The sequence below is a fragment of the Schistocerca serialis genome, chromosome 4, assembly GCF_023864345.2.
Source record: "Schistocerca serialis cubense isolate TAMUIC-IGC-003099 chromosome 4, iqSchSeri2.2, whole genome shotgun sequence".
NCBI lineage: Eukaryota > Metazoa > Arthropoda > Insecta > Orthoptera > Acrididae > Schistocerca > Schistocerca serialis.
In genome coordinates, this window is record NC_064641.1 from 252867949 (window position 1) to 252890998 (window position 23050).

General features: G+C 42.1%; 1 protein-coding gene across 1 annotated transcript in view; it reads left to right on the plus strand.

Annotated features, from left to right (window-relative positions):
• Positions 1 to 23050, plus strand: part of LOC126474386 (UDP-glucosyltransferase 2-like) — a 178411-nt gene that overhangs the window by 114980 nt on the left and 40381 nt on the right. Inside the window, exon 4 of the mRNA XM_050101853.1 lies at positions 2791 to 3250. Coding sequence (XP_049957810.1) covers positions 2791 to 3250 — 460 coding nt within the window. The remainder of the gene's footprint in view (positions 1 to 2790; positions 3251 to 23050) is intronic.

A 23050-nucleotide genomic window follows, 5' to 3' on the forward strand; every position in this document is an offset into this window, starting at 1 on the left:
CACGAGAGTGAAAGCTGTCATCAGGGCTAAGGGTGGGCCAACACCATGGTGAATTCCAGCATTACCGATGGAGGGCGCCACGAACTTGTAAGATATTTTCAGTCAGGGATACTTTTGATCACGTAGAGTAGGTGACTACAAATCTTTGAAGTAGATCGTCACACACACGAATTCATGGGATGAAAGGCGCTTCTCGCCACGTCAGACGCCTTCCATATGACATTAAATGGGGCACATGATGCATACGCCCAAGTCTTTCACGTGAGCCATACGAGAACCCATTGTCTGGTTATCTACATCCGTATTTTCACTTTACAGCATTGAATATTACAGTATTACTCATGGTCACTAGACGATGGATGCTGTTACCGTATTGCCCATTAAGGGTGGGAAGGGAACTAGTGGTGATTGATATACAACGATCACAAAGGCTCTAGGGAAGAGATTGGGAAGGTTAACTGAGCGCTGGTAAGTACGTGGATGTGAGCGAGAGGTGGGAACTGTCTTGGGTGGTGTGAGGCTTTCGCTGTGGCAACAGGAGGTGTGCTGGTATAATGAAGCCATGGTCCAGATGCAAAACTCCATGTGTTTAAATAGTGAAAATCTGAATCAGGATTAACTGTGAGACAGACACATTTCCTTATGACACAAGCAACATTACAACACGCAAATGGATTAGCAAACGCAAGGAAACGTTATAGCCACAGTTGCAGATCCTCAAGGTGGGAACTGCCTATTATCAAGAATGCAAATGTTTAAGGTGTTAACAAAAACACGATTTGAATGAATATATTAATTTATTCACATAAACTACAAAAATGAAAACGTACATGTCTCATAAAACAAAGTTAAAAACTACGAAATCTGTACCATAAACTTCAAATAAGATTAATTCTTTGTTGTCAAAGCTGAAATGGGCACCTATAAACGCAGCTGAAGTTCTGAAATAACTCAAGTTTTCCTACTACACGAGTACAGTGACTACTTGGCAGAGTGTTAGCCTGAAAAGACGCATGCATCTGCTAATGTACTGATGGACTTGGAACAGCTAATTGCAATGCTAAGAGTGAATGCCAGTCAGAGATAATCATAGCTCGACAGTGCTGCTGTTTCTGCTCACGATAAATTATCGGCATAAGACGAGCAGGGCGTTGCCTTCATCTCTGGTTGTCTGCCATATGGTGCTAGACAACCACTGCTGCAGACTCGACACTCGATCATTGGGCCTCTAATCGAATGCTACAGTGGAGACTGCAGCCTGCAGAGACGTGCTCAGCGTCAAGACCCACGTTGAAGCCCTTCTTATCTATCAGAATCTAACAGCCTGCTCTTTCCTTTCCTCCAAGGAAAACGGACTAACCATCATTTTACAAGAATTATTGATCAAAAATCCCAAGAGAGAATATCACATAAGGAACTTCAACGACTTCTCTATCCTTCTCTCTTGTCCAAAAAGCTTTATGTGATCTGGCCTCATGACATCACCTTATTTTTCCAGTTGCGTTTTGCTTCCAGCAGCTAGCCTCGCTTCTCAGGTCCTGGGAAAGTTAAAAACTGTGCCCGAGGCTAGTTGCTAATTCCGTGGCGTCGTCATGTTTATCCAGAAAGCTGGAGATTCCCATCTGCTGAGGGTGCTTTTCTGAACATGGGAGAGTGCCAGCCTCCTGCTGATACAAATTCTTTCTCCCATCCTACAACTCTGCTCTCCCGGCGATGGTGGAAACGTGCTATATAGCAGAACAAAAGCTGCCCTCCACTAGGGGACCGCAACTTTCACCTTGACAACACGACCCTCGCTACCAGGCTACCTAGGTATGACACAGTTTTATCATAAATTCATTATAGGGCAAGCATTTAACGATCCTCATTTGAATAATTTGCAATTCCATAGTTTGACACTACGAAAGCCATTCAAGGCTGTAGCAAGGTATTGCAGTTTTTGTGGGTGATCAGCCACTTGTAGTAAAAGACAGTAAAAGTACAATATATCTACAAATAGTGTGTCCCAGACAACAGTATGTGAGGTGTGTGGATCTGTTATAACTGAAAGCATGTTTGTTACCAACACTAATGTACTGCCGAAGCAGAACTGAGCTCTTGGATGGAGAGTGCTGCTATTTGTATAAACATCGAATATTTCAGAAAATACGAGCATTAAAAACTTAAGAGATTTCGTGAACCTTCAATAAATGCAAATACTAGATAAAAAATAATTTCTGGTGGTCAGGTTTGAACCAGTTACCTACAGCACGCCAGCCAGCAATACTAACCGCCGCGCTACGTTGTATATAATACCACTCGATGTAATATTCCTAGAATTTGTGACACCTACACCAAACGGGACTAAGTGGGATATTGAAAAAAGAAGGACGGCAAGAATGGTCGCAGGTATATTTGACGCTTGGAAGAGTAACAGCGACATTCTGAAAAACTTGATCTGGAAGATGCCTGAAGGGGGACGTCAACTATGCAGTGAAAAAATACAAAAATTCAAGGACTATGTTCAATTGAGGACTCTAGTAATATACTACAACCCCCTACATATCGCTTAAGTAGCGATCACGAAGGTACAATCAGACTAACTATGGCTTGCACAGCTCGTTTAGCAACCATTCTTCCTGTGCTCCGTTCATCAATGGAACTGTAAGAATATCTAATAATATGGGAGCCACCTGCTGCCAAGCCCACGACAGTAGTTTGCAGAGTGTAAGTTGTACGTGTGGATGGTGAAGTTATAAAACTAATTATCTCGATTAGCTTCAAAGATTTTGGTTTTTTATGTCTTTTCAGGCAGGATGAGAAGTTTGATGTCGTGATCTTGGAGGCGGCCCCCACTTTCTGCTACTTTGGTTTCATCCACAAACTGGGGCCGCCGCCTGTCATCGGCTTCCTTTCGATGGGGATGACTGGCGGGATCAGTGCCCTCATGGGTGACACTGTGAATCCGTCGTACATGCCAGAGATCCTGGCACCGTACACAGACCACATGGATTTCTGGCAGAGAATGGACAACTTTCTTTCCCTGTTCAGGCAAGCGCGCTCTGGTGCGAGTGTCATTCTGCCTTTACATGAGAGGATTATACGGAAGCATTTTGGACCAGATGTTCCTAGTCTCATGGACATGATGCGTAACATGAGTCTTTTCCTGGCGAACAACCACTTCAGTGCCAATTACCCGCACCCACGTCTGCCCAATGTAATAGAGATGACTGGCCTTCACATCGAAAAGGAACGGAAGCCCTTACCGAAGGTAAGTGTTACCTGGTTTATTAAAACATCCTATAAACGTGTTATTTTATTCATGTTGAATTTTGTGAACTCCGCGGCCGTTAATGATAGTTGATGAATGACGCATCTAGTCACAAATACATTTCAAATGTTTTCTTTTAGTACCATAACCGGTTTCGAGCTACCATGCCCATCTTCAGAGGGCTAATATTTTTTCGTACATAGATGTTTTGACCAACAGCATGTCATCTAATTCCACTCTGCACAAGAATATTTGAGTATTTAGTGCCTCTTTGTAAGTTCTTTCATTAATAACAATACACTTAAGTTCTTGTATTTATTTATGAATGGTGCAAAATAGTAATGTTGACTTACGTAAGTTTCAGTAGATGCCAGTTTGTTTGTTGCAGTCCATGCGGTTTTCCAGCTCGATGTATACGTTGCTGAATTCCACACAGTACACATATTTTGCATGAATTACTGTGACATACTTCATAATATTCTTAATGTCAATCTTGAGCATCACACATGTGCTATATGCTTGGTGTTTTTGTTTACGATGCAAAGATTATTATTAAGGGAAGATACAAAGATATCAGTCATTAAATATTGGCCAAGGATGTAAACAGAGGAAAGATGAAGTGTGGGATGTGCAAAATACAACATGTTCACAACAGAGAAATATTTTATGTTTGCACTCTAAGAGTAAACTTATTATTAAAACAGAATAGAACAGATTATTTTTAGTAGTTTTTTTACTGTCTGTGGAAATTATTGACTAAATACTGCAAAGCCAACTGCTTGCGTATTATAAAGCAGATACATATGTACACACCTTTATGTCTACAGATATTTGTTTATCATTACAGTTTATGAGTTAGTTGCAGGAAACAAAAAATTAAAAAGTTAGAGCGTGGGATGCTGGTTATGGCAAAAAAATAAAACATTTAAAAATATTTGTGTCTGGTGAGTCATTCGCCAACTATCCTATAAAAATTGTAAAAAATCGATATGGAACTTGGCTGATTCTCATCTGGTATCTCTACTAACGTAGCTTTTCGTTGCCAGTGTCAAGATCAATTAAAAAAGGTCCGAGTTGCGGGCTTTCTAAACAACTACTCACCCTCAGACTCAACGTTGCAATATTAAAAGTTTTGGCTGGTTTCGTTGTCTAGGGGCTGGGATACGTAGTTGCCGCATTACAAGCCAAATACTGCTGAGTCTACAGTTTACAATATGAATAGATACATGAATCGAATGGTCGAAGGTTCCTATCAGTTGGCAATTGCGGATTTTGAACGCAACACAGACGTTTATAAATGAAAAATTGTAATTAAATAAAATCTGCAGGTACTATCTTAACGACTTTAAATGATGAGTACGATAATTAGAAGTACTTTTGAGAATGTAGTATATTTCTGCAAAACACTTATTGATGTAGATGGTCCAGCAATTAAATAAATTATAAGTTGAATAACAGGGGAAACAATTGATTCCTATTGCACGTAATTAGTTATGAACAACAAAGCTCGCGAGATATTCACTTCTAAGCGTACACCACGTCTTCACTGTAGAAGCCACGGAAATCTCACAAGTGCACAAGTCAGCACTACGAAATATTTCTATTTGCCGCGACCACGCGTAAAGTGCTCCACTCTCTCCCGGTCCGTCTATCGGCTGTGCGTACGTCGCACTGTACTGTCCGCATCCAGCACTCACTCCCGTGTCCAGTCCCGTACCGCCCAGCACTCCGCACTGCCCGAACTTTATGTGTTCTCCTCTCCCGAACTCGCTTCCATCCAGTCTCCCCATTCACGAGCGCTGTGATTCGCTAGAGCGTTCGTGCCATGTCTTCTAGCCAAAGAATACTCAAAAACATAATGAAACATATTCGAAATAGTGGTTTTACATTTAAATACTTGAAATTAAATAAATATTACTGCGGCTGGACCATAAACACGTTCTAACACACTTTATTAAATACATAAACAATTAAATAAACATATATCTAAAGAAAAGAAGCAAAAGGTAGGTTGTTGTTGTTGTTGTTGTTGTGGTCTTCAGTCCTGAGACTGGTTTGATGCAGCTCTCCATGCTACTCTATCCTGTGCAAGCTTCTTCATCTCCCAGTACCTACTGCAACCTACATCCTTCTGAATCTGCTTGTGTATTCATTTCTTGGTCTCCCTCTACGATTTTTAACCTCCATGCTGCCCTCCAATGCTAAATTTGTGATCCCTTGATGCCTCAAAACATGTCCTACCAACCGATCCCTTCTTCTAGTCAAGTTGTGCCACAAACTTCTCTTCTCCCCAATCCTATTCAATACCTCCTCATTAGTTACGTGATCTACCCACCTTATCTTCAGCATTCTTCTGTAGCACCACATTTCGAAAGCTTCTATTCTCTTCTTGTCCAAACTAGTTATCGTCCATGTTTCACTTCCATACATGGCTACACTCCATACAAATACTTTCAGAAACGACTTCCTGACACTTAAATCTATGCTCGATGTTAACAAATTTCTCTTCTTCAGAAACGCTTTCCTTGCCATTGCCAGTCTACATTTTATATCCTCTCTACTTCGCCATCATCAGTTATTTTACTCCCTAAATAGCAAAACTCCTTTACTACTTTAAGTGTCTCATTTCCTAATCTAATTCCCTCAGCATCACCCGATTTAATTTGACTACATTCCATTATCTTCGTTTTGCTTTTGTTGGTGTTCATCTTATATCCTCCTTTCAAGACACTGTCCATTCCGTTCAACTGCTCTTCCAAGTCCTTTGCTGTCTCTGACAGAATTACAATGTCATCGGCAAACCTCAACGTTTTTATTTCTTCTCCATGGACTTTAATACCTACTCCGAATTTTTTTTTTTTGTTTCCTTTAGTGCTTGCTCAATATACAGATTGAACAACATCGGGGAGAGGCTACAACCCTGTCTCACTCCTTTCCCAACCACTGCTTCCATTTTATGCCCCTCGACTCTTATAACTGCCATCTGATTTCTGTAAAAATTGTAAATAGCCTTTCGCTCCCTGTATTTTATACCTGCCACCTTCACAATTTGAAAGAGAGTATTCCAGTTAACATTGTCAAAAGCTTTCTCTAAGTCTACAAATGCTAGAAACGTAGGTTTGACTTTTCTTAATCTTTCTTCTAAGATAAGTCGTAAGGTTAGTATTGCCTCACGTGTTCCAACATTTCTACGGAATCCAAACTGATCTTCCCCGAGGTTGGCTTCCACCAGTTTTTCCATTCGTCTGTAAAGAATTCGTGTTAGTATTTTGCAGCTGTTACTTATTAAACTGATAGTTCGGTAATTTTCACATCTGTCAACACCTGCTTTCTTTGGGATTGGAATTATTATATTCTTCTTGAAGTCTGAGGGTATTTCGCCTGTCTCATACATCTTGCTCACCAGATGGTAGAGTTTTGTCAGGACTGGCTCTCCCAAGGCCATCAGTAGTTCTAATGGAATGTTGTCTACTCCCAGGGCCTCGTTTCGACTCAGGTCTTTCAGTGCTCTGTCAAACTCTTCACGCAGTATCTTATCTCCCATTTCGTCTTCATCTACATCCTCTTCCATTTCCATAATATTGTCCTCAAGTACATCGCCCTTGTATAAACCCTCTATATACTCCTTCCAGCTTTCTGCCTTCCCTTCTTTGCTTAGAACTGGGTTGCCATCTGAGCTCTTGATATTCATACAAGTGGTTCTCTTTTCTCCAAAGGTCTCTTTAATTTCCTTGTAGGCAGTATCTATCTTACCCCTAGTGAGACAAGCCTCTACATCCTTACATTTGTCCTCTAGCCATCCCTGCTTAGCCATTTTGCACTTCCTGTCGATCTCATTTTTGAGACGTTTGTATTCCTTTTTGCCTGCTTCATTTACTGCATTTTTATATTTTCTCCTTTCATCAATTAAATCCAATATTTCTTCTGTTACCCAAGGATTTCTATTAGCCCTCGCCTTTTTACCTACTTGATCATCTGCTGCCTTCACTACTTCATCTCTCATAGCTACCCATTCTTCTTCTACTGTATTTCTTTCCCCCATTCCTGTCAATTGTTCCCTTATGCTCTCCCTGAAACTCTCTACAACCTCTGGTTCTTTCAGTTTATCCAGGTCCCATCTCCTTAGATTCCCACCTTTTTGCAGTTTCTTCAGTTTCAATCTGCAGTTCAGAACCAATAGATTGTGGTCAGAATCCACATCTGCCCCTGGAAATGTCTTACAATTTAAAACCTGGTTCCTAAATCTCTGTCTTACCATTATATAATCTATCTGATACCTTTTAGTATCTCCAGATTCTTCCAGGTATACAACCTTCTTTTATGATTCTTGAACCAAGTATTAGCTATGATTAAGTTATGCTCTGTGCAAAATGCTACAAGGCGGCTTTCTCTTTCATCTCTTCCCCCCAATCCATATTCACCTACTATGTTTCCTTCTCTCCCTTTTCCTACTGACGAATTCCAGCCACCCATGACTATTAAATTTTCGTCTCCCTTCACAATCTGAATAATTTCTTTTATCTCGTCATACATTTCATCTATTTCTTAATCATCTGCAGAGCTAGTTGGCATATAAACTTGTACTACTGTAGTAGGCATGGGCTTTGTGTCTATCTTGGCCACAATAATGCGTTCACTATGCTGTTTGTAGTAGCTAACCCGCACTCCTATTTTTTTATTCATTATTAAACCTACTCCTGTATTACCCCTATTTGGTTTTGTATTTATAACCCTGTAATCACCTGACCAAAAGTCTTGTTCCTCCTGTCACCGAACTTCACTAATTCCTACTATATCTAACTTTAACCTGTCCATTTCCCTTTTTAAATTTTCTAACCTACCTGCCCGATTAAGGGATCTGACATTCCACGCTCCGATCCGTAGAACGCCAGTTTTCTTTCTCCTGATAACGACGTCCTCCTGAGTAGTCCCTGCCCGGAGATCCGAATGGGGGACTATTTTACCTCCGGAATATTTTACCCAAGAGGACGCCATCATAATTTAATCATACAGTAAAGCTGCATGTCCTCGGGAAAAATTACGGCTGTAGTTTCCCCTTGCTTTCAGCCGAAAGGTAGGTAAGGAGCCTAATGTCTCTGTGATTTTTTAAAACATAGTAAATAATTGACCAGTTTCTTCATCAATAGCATATATCGGATATTAACAAAGACATAGATGAATCAATATACAGGGTGATTCAAAAAGAATACCACAACTTTAAAAATGTGTATTTAATGAAAGATACATAATATAACCTTCTGTTGTACATCATTACAAAGAGTATTTAAAAAGGTTTTTTTTCACTCAAAAACAAGTTCAGAGATGTTCGATATGGCCCCCTCCAGACACTCGAGCAATATCAACCCAATACTCCAACTCGTTCCACACTCTCTGTAGCATACCAGGCGTAACAGTTTGGATAGCTGCTGTCGTATCTCGTTTCAAATCATCAATGGTGGCTGGGAGAGGTGGCCGAAACACCATATCCTTAACACACCCCCATAAGAAAAAATCGCAGGGGGTAAGATCAGGGCTTCTTGGAGGCCAGTGATGAAGTGGTCTGTCACGGGCTGCCTGGCGGCTGATCCATCGCCTCGGGTAGTTGACGTTCAGGTTTCATAACTAACCTTTTTCGTAGGACTCTCCATACAGTTGATTGTGGAATTTGCAGCTCTCTGCTAGCTCTGCGAGTCGATTTTCCTGGGCTGCGAACAAATACTTGCTGGATGCGTGCTACATTTTCATCACTCGTTCTCGGCCGTCCAGAACTTTTCCCTTTGCACATATACCCCTCTGTAAACTGTTTATACCAACGTTTAATACACCACCTATCAGGAGGTTTAACACCATACTTCGTTCGAAATGCACGCTGAACAACTGTCGTCGATTCACTTCTGCCATACTCAATAACACAAAAAGCTTTCTGTTGAGCGGTCGCCATCTTAGCATCAACTGACGCTGACGCCTAGTCAACAGCGCCTCAAGCGAACAAATGTACAACTAAATGAAACTTTATAGCTCCCTTAATTCGCCGACAAATAGTGCTTAGCTCTGCCTTTTGTCGTTGCAGAGTTTTAAATTCCTAAAGTTGTGGTATTCTTTTTGAATCACCCTGTATTTATAAGCATGCTGTTACCGTTTTTTCGTGTAAATGTGGAGTACTTACGGCCTGACGCGATCGATAGTAATCGGCCACTTTGACCTCCAATAACTCATATACTATTTAAATTACGTGCCTGTAATTCATACCAATTTAAGTTTACACTAATAGCTTTCTAAAGACACGGCGATCGACAAAATCGGATGAAGCGTTTATATTTCGGAAATTCGTTGCTGGGTATTACTTGTATAACTTACCGTGAGATACTAAACTTTAAACTAATAAAGATATTGAAAATCTGATTACACCATCAGAATCGTCGTGCAAGTAACGGTAATGTACATGTTTCTTTTTGAGGTATCATGATTCATCTGGTTACTATTAATTTCTATACGAACTGTGAAATGTCTGCTATTATGGTTTCACAAAGTGCGCCATCTTTGGCACTCCCGACATAGGCATCTCCTTCATCGACACAAAGCACCGTCCTTGTGACAGTGTCAACATGGAGTTGCCAGGCACGCGGCTGGACCATGCGCTGGGGCTGCCCCTCTCGTCCGGCTAACTTTTAGCACCACGTGGTCGCCCAGCCGACCGGCCCGTGCGCCCACTGCTTCCTCAGAGCTTGGAACATTTTCAGGGCGGGACGACTCGCCCGTTACCTCACAGAGTGTATGACCACGTCATCATGCTGCTATACTGAACACCGTTTCGACCACTAGTACAAGAGTGGCTTTCGTAAAGGTGAGGGGCTTACAACTTAACCAGTGCACTTGAGTTCTTATACTGGTATCCTAATGTTTCATCCTGATCCTATTTTCAATTTGTCAAGAATCTTATAAAATTCGTATTGTTAATGGGTGTCATGAATTGGAAAGACAGGACAAATTATCCTTTGTTAATTCTACTTTTTATTTGAACTTCCATTGGGCGATACTGTCGGCTGAAGAGCAAACTACTTCAGTGACTCGATACTGCTGCCGCGAGCCTGGTGGCGTCTAACCTTGTGAGACTGCGAGGTGCCGGGGCTAGCAGTCTATTTAACACTAAATTCGTCTAGAATCTTCATATGGAGATGATGCTCTAAGCCCCCCACTTTTCTAACTCCGCCTTTTGCTGTTGCACATGGATTAAGAAGAAACGCGAACTGACTGTAATCGACCCTGCAAGTGGAGTAGAAAAGAGTTTGGCACCTGCAATAATTTAATTTGATACAAATTAATTTGATAAAGGAAAGTTTCATTAACGTAGTGAGAAATGAAAGGGTTGCTCTATCGATCTACAGAATGAAAGTTCTGTCCAAAATAACAATTTGATTTATTATGACTAAACTCAAAACAATAAACAAAACACATGAAACATTTACAGTACGTCAAATTGGATACTCAAATAAATGCTGTGAAGGTCAAGTTATCCATAAACTAGCTTGTGACATTTATGACCATTATGTTGGAGCCAATTCCTTGCAACTCAAATCTTAAGAGAAATACCCAGCCAACCCAACATTAATTGCTGCTACAGTAGTGAGACAGTGAACACCCAAGACAGAACCACATTAGAAAATACGGGAAAAGGCGCGTTCTGCTGAGCTCTGATTATCACACAGCAAAATTCCCTAGTCTGCCGGTGCTGCGGACATACATTACCAAGCTGTCTTCTTAACTGCAAGGACACGAACTGGCGTACCGGAGGCGATGGCTGGTAGCTTCGACGTCCCGTCGTGGTGATGATGATGTCGCGAGTATAGCCCGAAACAAATTATCCTGGTCTGGTTGTTCCAGACTAAAGACTTCCTAGCAATACAAATGCGCCTCTGAGGGAGACGAAGAAAGCTCACGACACAATCACTGACGGTGATTTTAACAAGTGAAGGTAACTCCGATACAATCAACTTTAGCCAAAACTGCTCAAGATGGACAACATAGACCGCTTGTACGCAGAACGTTCAATTGCCAACTGTACTCAGAAAGTTACGTTAAAGTCGAAACTTCAGCAACTTCGTCAAACAGTTACAATTAAATGAAAGTATATTGGACAGCCAACGGAAGGCAGGTTGTCCAGAGCAGCGAGAGCTCAGTCTTGTAACCTACTCCGACCGAAAGCCGAGAGCCGACTCTCTCAAGAGCACCCGTACCAGCCGAACACAGAACATTCCCGCCACCACCACAGTGGTCGTGGTTAAACGTGCCAATCAGCAACTCGAAAACCGGTGGAAAATTTCACTCTATTGCCGAAGCACTACTATTACACCAATGGAGATACTTGGCGCCAATTTCTGCGCTGATTTTGCTACGTCACGGACCTATCCCCTGGGCAAGCCAATAACAGTTATGATTTTGCAGAATATGCGGGGATTTGCCCGCCATGACTGCCTGGGAACACAAGTCATTCCCACGTCTCGTTGGTAGCCCGTCAGAAAGTGTTTTCACTAAGTTTCTGCGAAGTAACGGAATCCCTAACCCCAGCCGCTCCTTCAGGCAACTGTGGGCATGTGAGCCCCGCTCTTATGACAATGTCGGCGTCTGGACAGCATCTACTCGACTCCCTCACACCCGTCGGCATAACCCTTTCAAGACCGGCAGAACCCGCCTGTCACCGGACCACCCGGGTGACGAGAGACGCTGCGTGGGAAGTCTGCGTGTGAAGGAATAGCAACTTTTCAACGCATGCAGTTAGAGAGGAAAATATTCATATCTTCTGAATTCTCAATACTAGCCTTGTAATGACCATGCTCGGCTATACTTTCCCAAATCGAATTACTCAGAGTAAGATATTGAAACGTCCCCTTTGAACAATTATACATGACTGTGCTTAAACTGACACACAATATTTTGTTAGCGCAACGCAATCTGACTTTCAAAATTCCCTACAAAAGAATGGCCCTGACTAACATTAAACTATACCTTTCACAAATCACTTACCTCACAAAAATCTTCGCTGCTCAAGCTACTGCAATACAGCGAGCGCCACTACTGCCAGCTAAATAAAAGATTCAAACTATGGAAGGCACTAACTACTGATAGGGATAGTTAGCAAATGAAAGATATTAATAGAGAACAAACAATGTATTTACCTTGATATCATCATATATAAATATAGCAGTTCATGACAAATTTCAAAACTCCGCCATCTCTCTCCCCACATCCACCACTGCTGGCGGCTCACCTCCAACTGCGCAACGCTACGCGCTGTTCACATCCAGCTGCCGCTGCCCAACACTATAATGGCGAGTATTACAACAATGCAAAGCAGCCACAGACTGCACACAGCACAGCCAGTGATTTTCATACAGAGGTGGCGTTACCAATAAAAAACCTAAACAGCCTACTTACAATATAAATATAAGAGGCGGCAAGTCACTGTGTGCATCGTAAAGGCATGCCACTTCTCAAGACGACACAGCGCTCTTTGTGCCTTCAGTCCCTGCATTTAGGCCTTACACACTTTGGAACACGGGCAACGCAGTACACGGTAGCGCAGCGCAGGTGAAGCTACGAGAAACAGTGTCGCCGAGGGTTGGGAAACAGCTTCTTAGCCGGTATCGCACAGTATTTATTTGTGAAGCTACGGTTAAACTCTAGAATCCCAATTCATAGTCGGATTCTGATGAGGAAATGGACTCTGATGTAACTGTACAGCGCCATCAAAAAGTCGCAGACATATAAATAAATGTATCAGCAAATACTGGTTGCATTGCATTCCTTCGAGCAACAATCACAAGGTGGCACTACAGATATTATCGACAACGAACGAACGAAGATGCCCGTGTAGTGTATGGAAGTCACGCGTCGTCTGTAATATTGCGCATTTCATTCTTTCGTAAACATGCCGTTTACCCAAGACCAAGAACTTTTCATTGTTTAACAGTGTTTTGCCAGATGTTCGTATGCATGGTTTTCGTGGGAAATATTCCGACACCGCAATGCTGAACAATTCCCGTTCCCGTTTCAGTTGCAGACGAGAAGAGAAGCGGGAGACCGATCTTTTTGGCGAACGCTAGAGATGAGGGACGAGATGCTGCGTTCGCCTTAAAAAAAAAAAATGTGAGGAGACCATCTGTCCAATCTCAGATTTCGTAAGGTAGTGACGAGAAAATGACGCAGGAGTTAAAATTTCACGTGTACCGGTATCATCTTCGTAGTGCGCAGAAACTGAAGGTGCTGGATAGAGAAATGCGTCTAGCCTACTGTAGGGGCTACCCTCTGCAGGGCTGGAGACCACTACTAAATCGTCAGAATGCGGACCGAGGACCTGCGCTGCGTCGTTACACGCAGTGAAACAGCACTCAAAATTGAATAAAAATCTCTCGGTGTACATGCCGCGTCAATTCAGGATAAAACTCCAAGCTTTCGACCACTCCCTTCATGGTCGCCGTCAGGGCTAAAACTGGCTGTCGTAAACTAGCGCGGCTCCTACTTTTATACGCTAAATTGTTGGCGCCTATAGTTGGTCACTACCCACATCATATTAAGAATTCAAAAGTGTTTGTTGATATCATAAAACAGATGAAGATACGCCCAAATGATATCATGGTTAGCCTCGACGTGGTTTCTCTGTTCACCAAAGTACCTGTGGATGACACATTACAACTGTTGGCTGCTCATTTCTCCTCGGAAATTTTGAAGTTGTTCCGGCATACCTTGACGACCACTTACTTTTTATATGGTGGAAATTATTATGAAATGACGGATGGAACAACCATGGGTTCGCCACTATCACCAGCAACAGCGAATTTTTTCAAGGAGGATTTTGAAGAACGAGCGTTGAGCATGCTCACCTCCGCCCATCATGCTTCTACAGATACGTCGCCGATATTTTTTTAATCTGGCCACATGGCAGTGACACTTTGCAGCATTTCGTCGAACATTTGAATGGTGTACATCCAAACATAAAATTTACATTGGAGGTAGAGAAGGAAGGGATGTTACCTTTTTTAGATGTGGTAGTGGAGCGAAAACCGGATGGACGACTGGGCCATTCTGTGTACAGGAAGCCAACGCATACAGACTTATATTTGCATAGCCACAGCTTCCATCATCCGTCTCAGAAGAGAGCTATGCTGAATACTTTAGTACACAGAGCCAGGACTATTTCCGACAAGGACCACCTCGGTCTCGAGATTAACCATTTGACGACTGTTTTCAAGAGGAATGGTTATTCTGCTGGTGAAATTAAATCAGTAACGTCCAAGAAAGCAAGACACGATGCCGTCCATAAACAAGAAGAGGACCAACACATAGCGCGGCTTCCATTTTGCGGTGCTACAACAAGCAAGGTAGGTGGAGTCCTAAAGAGGCTAGGAATAAAACCAGTTTTCCGTCCACCTAGAAAAATTAAGGAAATGTTGAGACTAGTCAAAGCTAGTCTCGGCTTGAGGGTGCCGGGAATTTATAGTATTCCTTGCGCATGCGGCAAGAACCGTTGCCGACCGCTGCATCGAGCACCAGCGTCACCTGAAATACAGGTATTTGGAAAAATCAGCGATGGCTGAACTTAACAAGTATAAGATTTTATTTGAAGAAACGAGAGTAATAGCCCACGCATCGAATTACTGGGACTCTGTGATCCGGGAAGCAGTTGAAATTAGACTTGGCGAAAATGACTAACAGAGACAACGGCTATGCACTTAGCAACACCTGGAAGAGTGCACTGGATAAAGAAAAATCGCAGAAGAAAACTTCCGCACTTTACCTCCTGATCCAAGGGATGGCGCCGCAAGCAATGCGGGGTAGAAACTACATCTATGGAAGTAGAGGGCACCACTTCACTACGCGCCATATCGCTGTAGCTATGACGTATTCCAGCCAATCAGAAGCCGTCCTTTGCATATAAAAGTGGGAGCCTCGCTAGTTTACGAACCCCCCCCCCCCCATCTGCCCTTGGCTAGGGAGTGTCATCTTTTTGCCAACATTTTCGTGCAGTGTTTTACAGTGAGTGTTCCGTGTTGTGTGTCTTTTGGGAAGTGTTGCGAACGGCCATCGTACTGTCGCTGGGTGTGATTTTTTCTCTCTTGCGAACAGAAACCAGACTGTCGCCATGTTTTTTTGTGTGTCTACTATGTTACTTGTCTGATTACTGTGTATTTTATTAACATTGCCAACCCCTTTGCTTTCTGTTTTAACTTTCCACAATTTTCCGCCATTTTACACTTTAAGTCACCGTTTTATCGCCTGTTTTTCTTGTATCTTTTCTTCTTCCGTTTTTAAAAAAGTATGTAGGCTGCAGAGCAGCGTACTAAGCTGCTGCCAGCCCGCCTCGATGGGGAATTGAAATACAATAAAGGAAAAAAAATAGTTTACGACAGTCAGTTTTAGCCATGACGACGATCATGGAAAAAGTGGTAACTTTCCCGAGACTGTGGTAACTTTCCCAAGACTGTCTAACCTAAAAAACCGCCATTCCACGCCACACAATCCCTAATACCCGTGTAGCCGCCTGCTGTGTGTAGTGGACTCCTGACCTATCCAGCGAAACCCGAAACCCCACCACCCTATGACGCAAGTCGAGGAATCTGCAGCCTACACGGTCGCAGAACATCTTCGTCATAATTTCATCCCCATCTGGCGCGCAGTTCGCCCAGTTTGGCGTCGAATGTAACAAGACCTGCACCAAGGCGGCCGGACCTGCCCCGCAAGGGGCCTCCCGACCAAGGACGCCAAACGCTCATTTTCATTTCCATCAGTCGTGACTTCGGATCGCTGATCGCCTCGTGGGGCAGCAAATGCAAGACCTTTACTGGATCCATCTCACACGCAAGACGTTACCATACCACAGCCAGAGAACAGAGTGTGACTGGCGTGAACGTGATCGATCCCACTTACTGAATGCCGAAAACTAACGGGTGTGGAGTATTTATGTAGTCGAGGAGAGGCTGTGCTCTGCGACATAATTCGCAATGACAGAATTGTTTCTGCACTTCCTTAGTCTTCAGCGGTCTTCATTTCCTCTGCATTTGCTTAATGAATTTATTACTGTGTCCTCACAGCATAGTCAAACTCCTGCTAGACGTTGCTGTGTCCTACCTAGTGTCCCTGCGTAATGTTGCGGAAGTAATGAAGGCGGTTCAATTTGCGTTGCTGTAACCAGTTTCTGATGAGTTGCTCACTGTTTCCCTGAAGAGTGTCGAGGTGGCTGTCTTCTTCCTGACGCAGTAACGGCTTTGAAATGTTTACGCTTTCCAACTGGCAGCTGGCGACACTTCTACGCCAGCTGTTAAAAAAAATTTTGGTAAACATTTTTGGAATACAGTGATCAATTGTTATATTTAGATTAAAGTTCAGTCTTGATCACGTTATGTCTGTTTTAATGAGTAACCGGTTTCGGTTTTTTCTATAAAACCATCATCAGACCCATTGGCTCCCTTGGGTTGGTAGGTGGAGCTCTCCTTGCTGCTGTGCAGTCAACTGACTGCACAGCAGCAAGGACAGCTCCACCTACCAACCCAAGGGAGCCAATGGGTCTGATGATGGTTTTATAGAAAAAACCGAAACCGGTTACTCATTAAAACAGACATAACGTGATCAAGACTGAACTTTAATCTAAATGTTAAAAAAAAACTGTCGGATGACAGTATTGTACAGTGTACACTATACCTCAAATATCGAAATAGCGTTCAGTGGTGTAGTCCACATCTGTTGAGATGTGAGCAGGACTACTTGTTGACATCCATGGACTCTCAGAACGGGACCGTGTTTTCTTCACTGACAAGGCGTGGTTTCAACTTGGTTGATACATGAATTTTCAAAACACAAGAATACTGTCAACTGAAAATGCACATCTGTTTCACGAAAACAGCTTGCACTGTCAGAAAATTGGAGGGTGGAGTGACGTTTTGCGTTGTTGAATGGTGAGCTCAATTTACTTTGAAACTACGGCGAACAGAGTTGTGTGCCAAGATATAATTTCACACTTTATTTCGCTTCTTGAGGCTCAAGTGCCCAACTTTGCGAACACCCTGTGCAACACTTCAAAATAAGGAATCAGAAAGGAAAAGTGAACACCTGAGCAAGAGAAAGTTCTACATCTACATCCATACTCCGCAAGCCACCTGACGGTGTCTGGCGGTTAATTCGCTTTGATGTCAGAGATCGATATGGTTCACTAACTTTCTTCCATGTAGATCGGTGTCACTTCCACGAGATTCGTCATACAAAACCGTGAACGGTCGAACTGCTTCAATAAACTGCTCCACCGTTTTCAATCCAAAATACGTGGCAGGCGTGCAGTAAGCTGCTTCTCGAATATTGCGTGGCGCAGGCGTAAACAGGCGCGTTACTGTATTGTCCTGCTATGCTCTCGCTGTTGCACAGACACCTATGAGTCTCACAAAAATGCGCTGCGCTCGAGATCCACCTGCAGTTTGTTTGGAATACCTTTAATATGAGCCTCCACTAATAATGTAGAATCCCAAATCTACAACTCCTGTCGAAATCTTTATCCAGGGTTGCAGGTCCAAAGGCCCATTTTATGACTGAAGTGATATTTGCTTCATATACATCAAACAAAAACGTCGAGTAGGGTTTGTTTGTTATTGTTCAGTATAAAAATATAACACTAGTACAACACACTGAAATATTTCGCTGCGTTAGTGTTGCCACGGTCATTCTGGCCAAAAGCAGCACAGGGTCGTCATGAAAACAGACACGTCTATGAAAGCGTCTACTTGCCATACTCTTCGATATCATGTCAAGACTCTCCCCAGAACAACTACTATTTCTTTTGTTCTAATGGTTTGTAGCGTCATTCTAGGCAAGCCCTACGTCAGGATTACGATGTGTTTTACGAGTAAAGTTAAGTTTAATATAATTTTAAGCAATGTTGACGGCCAGTTTTACAGATAATTCAGGGCATTAAAATGACGTTGGGAATCCCTCACAAACTACCTGTTCTGTTCGTATGTAAATCGTTTTTATAATGTATTGATTGAACCGGGACGAAAAGCAGGCTAGAAGAGCTAATGATGTACAAAAACAGTAGGCAAGCACCAAAATAAAAAACAAGCTATCCCATTTGATAACGGTATTACGAAACTGGTACTAGATTTCGTACAGGTAAAATATTACATATGTTATGTATGTTTTAATTAATTAACAGTAATTAAAACATCTTCTTTTAGGTACAATTAGATATCAGCACCGAAGGATTTTAGCCTTATGCTCCTGCGACGGATTTTTTTTTTTTTTTACGTGCCTGCTTGCTTTGCACCAATTGCGACGGATTATACGTTGCTGCTGCAATGCAATTCCTTTTATAATTTTTTGTTCACCTACCTCTTTACAGCGGTAGATCTTCGCACGTAACCTCCTGACTTCAGCTACTTACGAGATCACAGAAAAGCAGTGTTGAGGAAACTGTAAACTCATAGCTACACGCCGGAGGCCGCTATAAGCAAAATTTGCTGAAAATTTTCTATGTACTTTAAAGAAATGATTCGGAATGGGGATGTCACTCGTACTTTAAACATGAAGTTCAAATTTAAACCTTCAAGAGATCTTTATTGCCGTTAAGCAAGATCATCAGCCCACATTTACGAAAATTACTAAAGTTTCTGCTCACAGTTATCACCATACCTAAAACAGCCAGAACTTTTATCTTCCCAAATTCCGAAACCAGTTACTTGTAACACAGTCAATGATCGGCCAATTACTTCTGCACACGATATTCAGTGGTTGTCTTTAATAAAAGTTTATGCTCGCCATAAAATACTCAGTAAGAATATACTCAGTACCGCCACGCTATATAATTCAAAGTTCACACGCGATTTTCGTCGGAACGAATTATCACAACACTCTAAAGTTTTCATAAACAGTTTCTGGTAACTACCAGATACCATTAACACTGGACGATAACGCAGAAGTCATCCCAAGACTTCATCTTACATATAATGCGAAAAGTCACATCCAGCATAACCGCCTCCAATCAAAGCTAGCTCGCGACTCTCCTCTCACTCTCCCACACTCAAAACTATATCTCCTCGCTAGGCGGCCAACCGTCTCGCTTCTCATTGGCTGTCAGCACTTACGACCAATGAGAACTCACTTCTAGGACGCGGCTCGCGCCAAAATCTAGCAAGCGTCAACCACTTCTCTAGGCTCATTGACGTCATCAAATTAAGTAACACAAAACTCTCTAATTAAATAAACAAAACAAAATGAACTATAAGCTTTACTCTACATCTGGAAATTTATTATGTAGTCGCGAATGTTCTGGCTGTCTTATACATAAGCATACATACTTGGGCATCCGACATTCACTAGTAGGGGAACCACTAGTGGATTCGTTCCCACGTTACAGAGTTGGAACACTTGCCAGTTCCTGTAGAGAATTACATGAATGATTTATAATAATGCCGAACGTCCCGCATACTCTCACGCACGCATTCTCATTCACACGCACCCTAACACACAATACACATATTTACTTAAAATTCTTGAAATTATTATTATAGAAAAGTCACAGAGGTTTTCTGAAACTAAAAACTTTCCAAATTTATAAATGAACACTGAAAGTGTTATCAGATCATCGTACATAGTCACTAAAGGTGAACTATTACATCACTGTATTTATTTAAATTCTTGACTGTCGAAAAATTACTTTTTTTTTTTAATTTTACTAACTTCCAAAATACAACTATTTTTTATCTCAGACTTTGACATTGTTTGTTTTCACAACAGAAGGATGTACATCAAATATGACGTTCCTCGGGTTATGCCTTTATTAGTTATTAATATGTTTAGTTTCGTGTAATGTAAGTGGCCTGCCAGCGCTACTCCACGGCTTTCACATGCGCAGCTGCAACAGATGGTCGTGACGTCAGTCTGCAGGACACAACTCGTCCGTTACTGACCGTATAATACTCTACCGGCTTACATTGCAGCCCGCATACATTCTGAAGTAAAGCTTTTAGTAGACAAATGGGCGATCGCGCACTAGTTGCGACGCCACACTCCGATGAAACCTGTTGACTGCTTCAAAAGGCTTTTCGCAAAACGTATCCAATTAAGAGGAGCTCACTTTGAAAATAACATTGCACAGCATTTGTAACACGTCGCCTCAAAAGACGAACAAAATACATGTAACGGCAGCAGCATTAATTTAAAAGAAAAATAATTATGGCTAATGGTGGCCGTGCGGGGTAAGCGGAGCGGTCTTAGGTACGTTGTCCAAGACGCGACGCACACTAGCGACTGCGACGGGTCGCTATGTGACGTCGGAAGTTGCCTGCTGGCGCATGCGCAGTTCGAGTTTGGGATGCGACGCGCGACTGTTGCGGCAGCTGCCGCAGCACTGCACCAGTCAGCAGTGTTGCGACGGAAGTCGCACGACACAAAGACGTACGGCTGCCAGAAAGATATCGAGCCAGTCAAGGAAAACTGAAATGAGCCACTCACAGGATGTGATGCTCTGTGAGCTGGTCTCGCAACATCTTTGCCTTTACGATTTGAAGAACCCTAAATATAGAGACACTATGTTCAGAGACAGAATTTGGGAAGAAATTGGTGCACAGTTGAAACTGGCAGAAGAGTGAAATATATAATATTTTCCCATTAATGCAAACTTTTCAGGCCTGTTATGAAAATCAGTATAATCCATGCAGATGTAGAATTAGAATGATGAAAATGAACTTGAAGGTCAATTTTCGCATTACTCTTTTTTGTGACGATAAAAATTGAAAACGTCAAGTACATTATAAAATGAACAATCTAAAGTACAACGAGAAAGTTACATTTTACAATACCTTCACTTTGAAAGTAAACGGTAAATTGGTGTCTTGACGATACCTTCTAGTTGTGAAAAACCACCACCAGATTGTTGTACAGCTTTCTGTAATCAATAGATGTTCGTTTTTGAGGAAGGCGTTTCTCAACAGATTGCGCAAACAGTATGCTGCAATAAGTAATTTGTCACATTCACTTCAATTCATTAGTAGAAGATGGTGCTCAAAAAACTTGTGCCAAAAGTGCACTACTGTTTTACAAGGCCCTTCTGGTCTGACTCAGTTCACAATTGAAATTCGTCTTTTGTAAATCCTGGAGTCATCTTTTGAGTGCAGCTTGGCAAGATTAAATGTTCATGTCATCCATAACGATGTATGCTGTCAGAATATAAGAATATGGAAGTTCATTTGGATGGGAATAAAGATTCAGTCAGCTATGAAAGTTGCCTTAGCTTGTTCCAAAAGTTTCTGCATGGGAGAAACTGACAAGTATAATTTGGGGAAATTTTGTGAACAAGCACGGACATTATTTCTTCCACATTTTTGCCAATGTATACTGTAGACGTTCAGAATCAAAATTCTAGAGATGTTTAAGGTGTAACCCTATCTTGTTGTCAAGAACTTGAAACAATGCAATGACGCTAGCGTGCGCTTATTGTTAATAAACTTATCTTTCATTGGAATTTTAGGTGAAATGTGCAAAAACAGATGGAGGAATATTCGGGACTCGTATCAGAGAAATAAACGAGAAAGAAAGCTTGGAACAGGTTCAGATGCCTCAGCAAAACCAAGAAAATGGGTTCTGCTTGATCACTTGGCTTTAAGAAACCTACATTTCGTGGCATTTTAAATGAAATTGTCAAGAGCATATGGAGAAATATTAGTAACTCATACCGGAGAAATATGACATAAAATGGTTTTATTAGGTCCAACTGTGTCAGCGAAACAAAACAAATGCATTCTCTATCGTGTGAAGACCACACGATTCTCGTTGCGCGTCGACAGAACTGGCGGCTAGTCGCGACGCTCCCGGAGATATATGAGCCCAAATCTCGGAAACGGAGATCGATATCTTTCTGATCTCAACTTTAAACATAATTTCGATATGTTAGCTTCTTTTCATCGGTAACGATGTATGACCTAACGTGAACCATACGTAAAGTAGCCAGCGACCACATTTTTCACTGTACAAAATTCAAATTTTATGCAGTAGGTTACTTGTAAATTAAGTACCGGAATAACTGTGACGAATATCCGAAAAATAGACACCTCATTATCAAGCTGTGATGTGAAACTGTAAGATACGCAAACATCAATTTTTTGTGCCTTTTACTTTCCTCACAATTAATAGAGAAGTAATATACAGCGAAAAAAACACGCAAAACCGGAAGAGATACTTTTCAACTTTTTAAAGTAAAAGGAGAATCTGTATCGAAAAACTAAGTCTGGGAGCCGATGTAACATTGTTGCATTAACATACAGTATTTTTTACAGCAAGAAAATCGGAATTCTTATTTTTCTTATGCATTTGAATTCGCCGCCGCCGACCGGAGCTTGGGAAACAGAGACGACTCCAGTCGTGTTGCGGCCGTGTCGCCGTCTGCCAGGGTGGGAAAAGAGGAGGGGGCAGCGTCGCAGTCGCAGCCAACTGTCGCGTCTTGCACAACGTAACTTCAACGGAACTTTTAAGCTACGTTGTGCAAGACGCGACAGTTGGCTGCGACTGCGACGCTGCCCCCTCCTCTTTTCCCACCCTGGCAGACGGCGACACGGCCGCAACACGACTGGAGTCGTCTCTGTTTCCCAAGCTCCGGTCGGCGGCGGCGAATTCAAATACATAAGAAAAATAAGAATTCCGATTTTCTTGCTGTAAAAAATACTGTATGTTAATGCAACAAAGTTACATCGGCTCCCAGACTTAGTTTTTCGATACAGATTCTCCTTTTACTTTAAAAAATTGAAAAGTATCTCTTCCGGTTTTGCG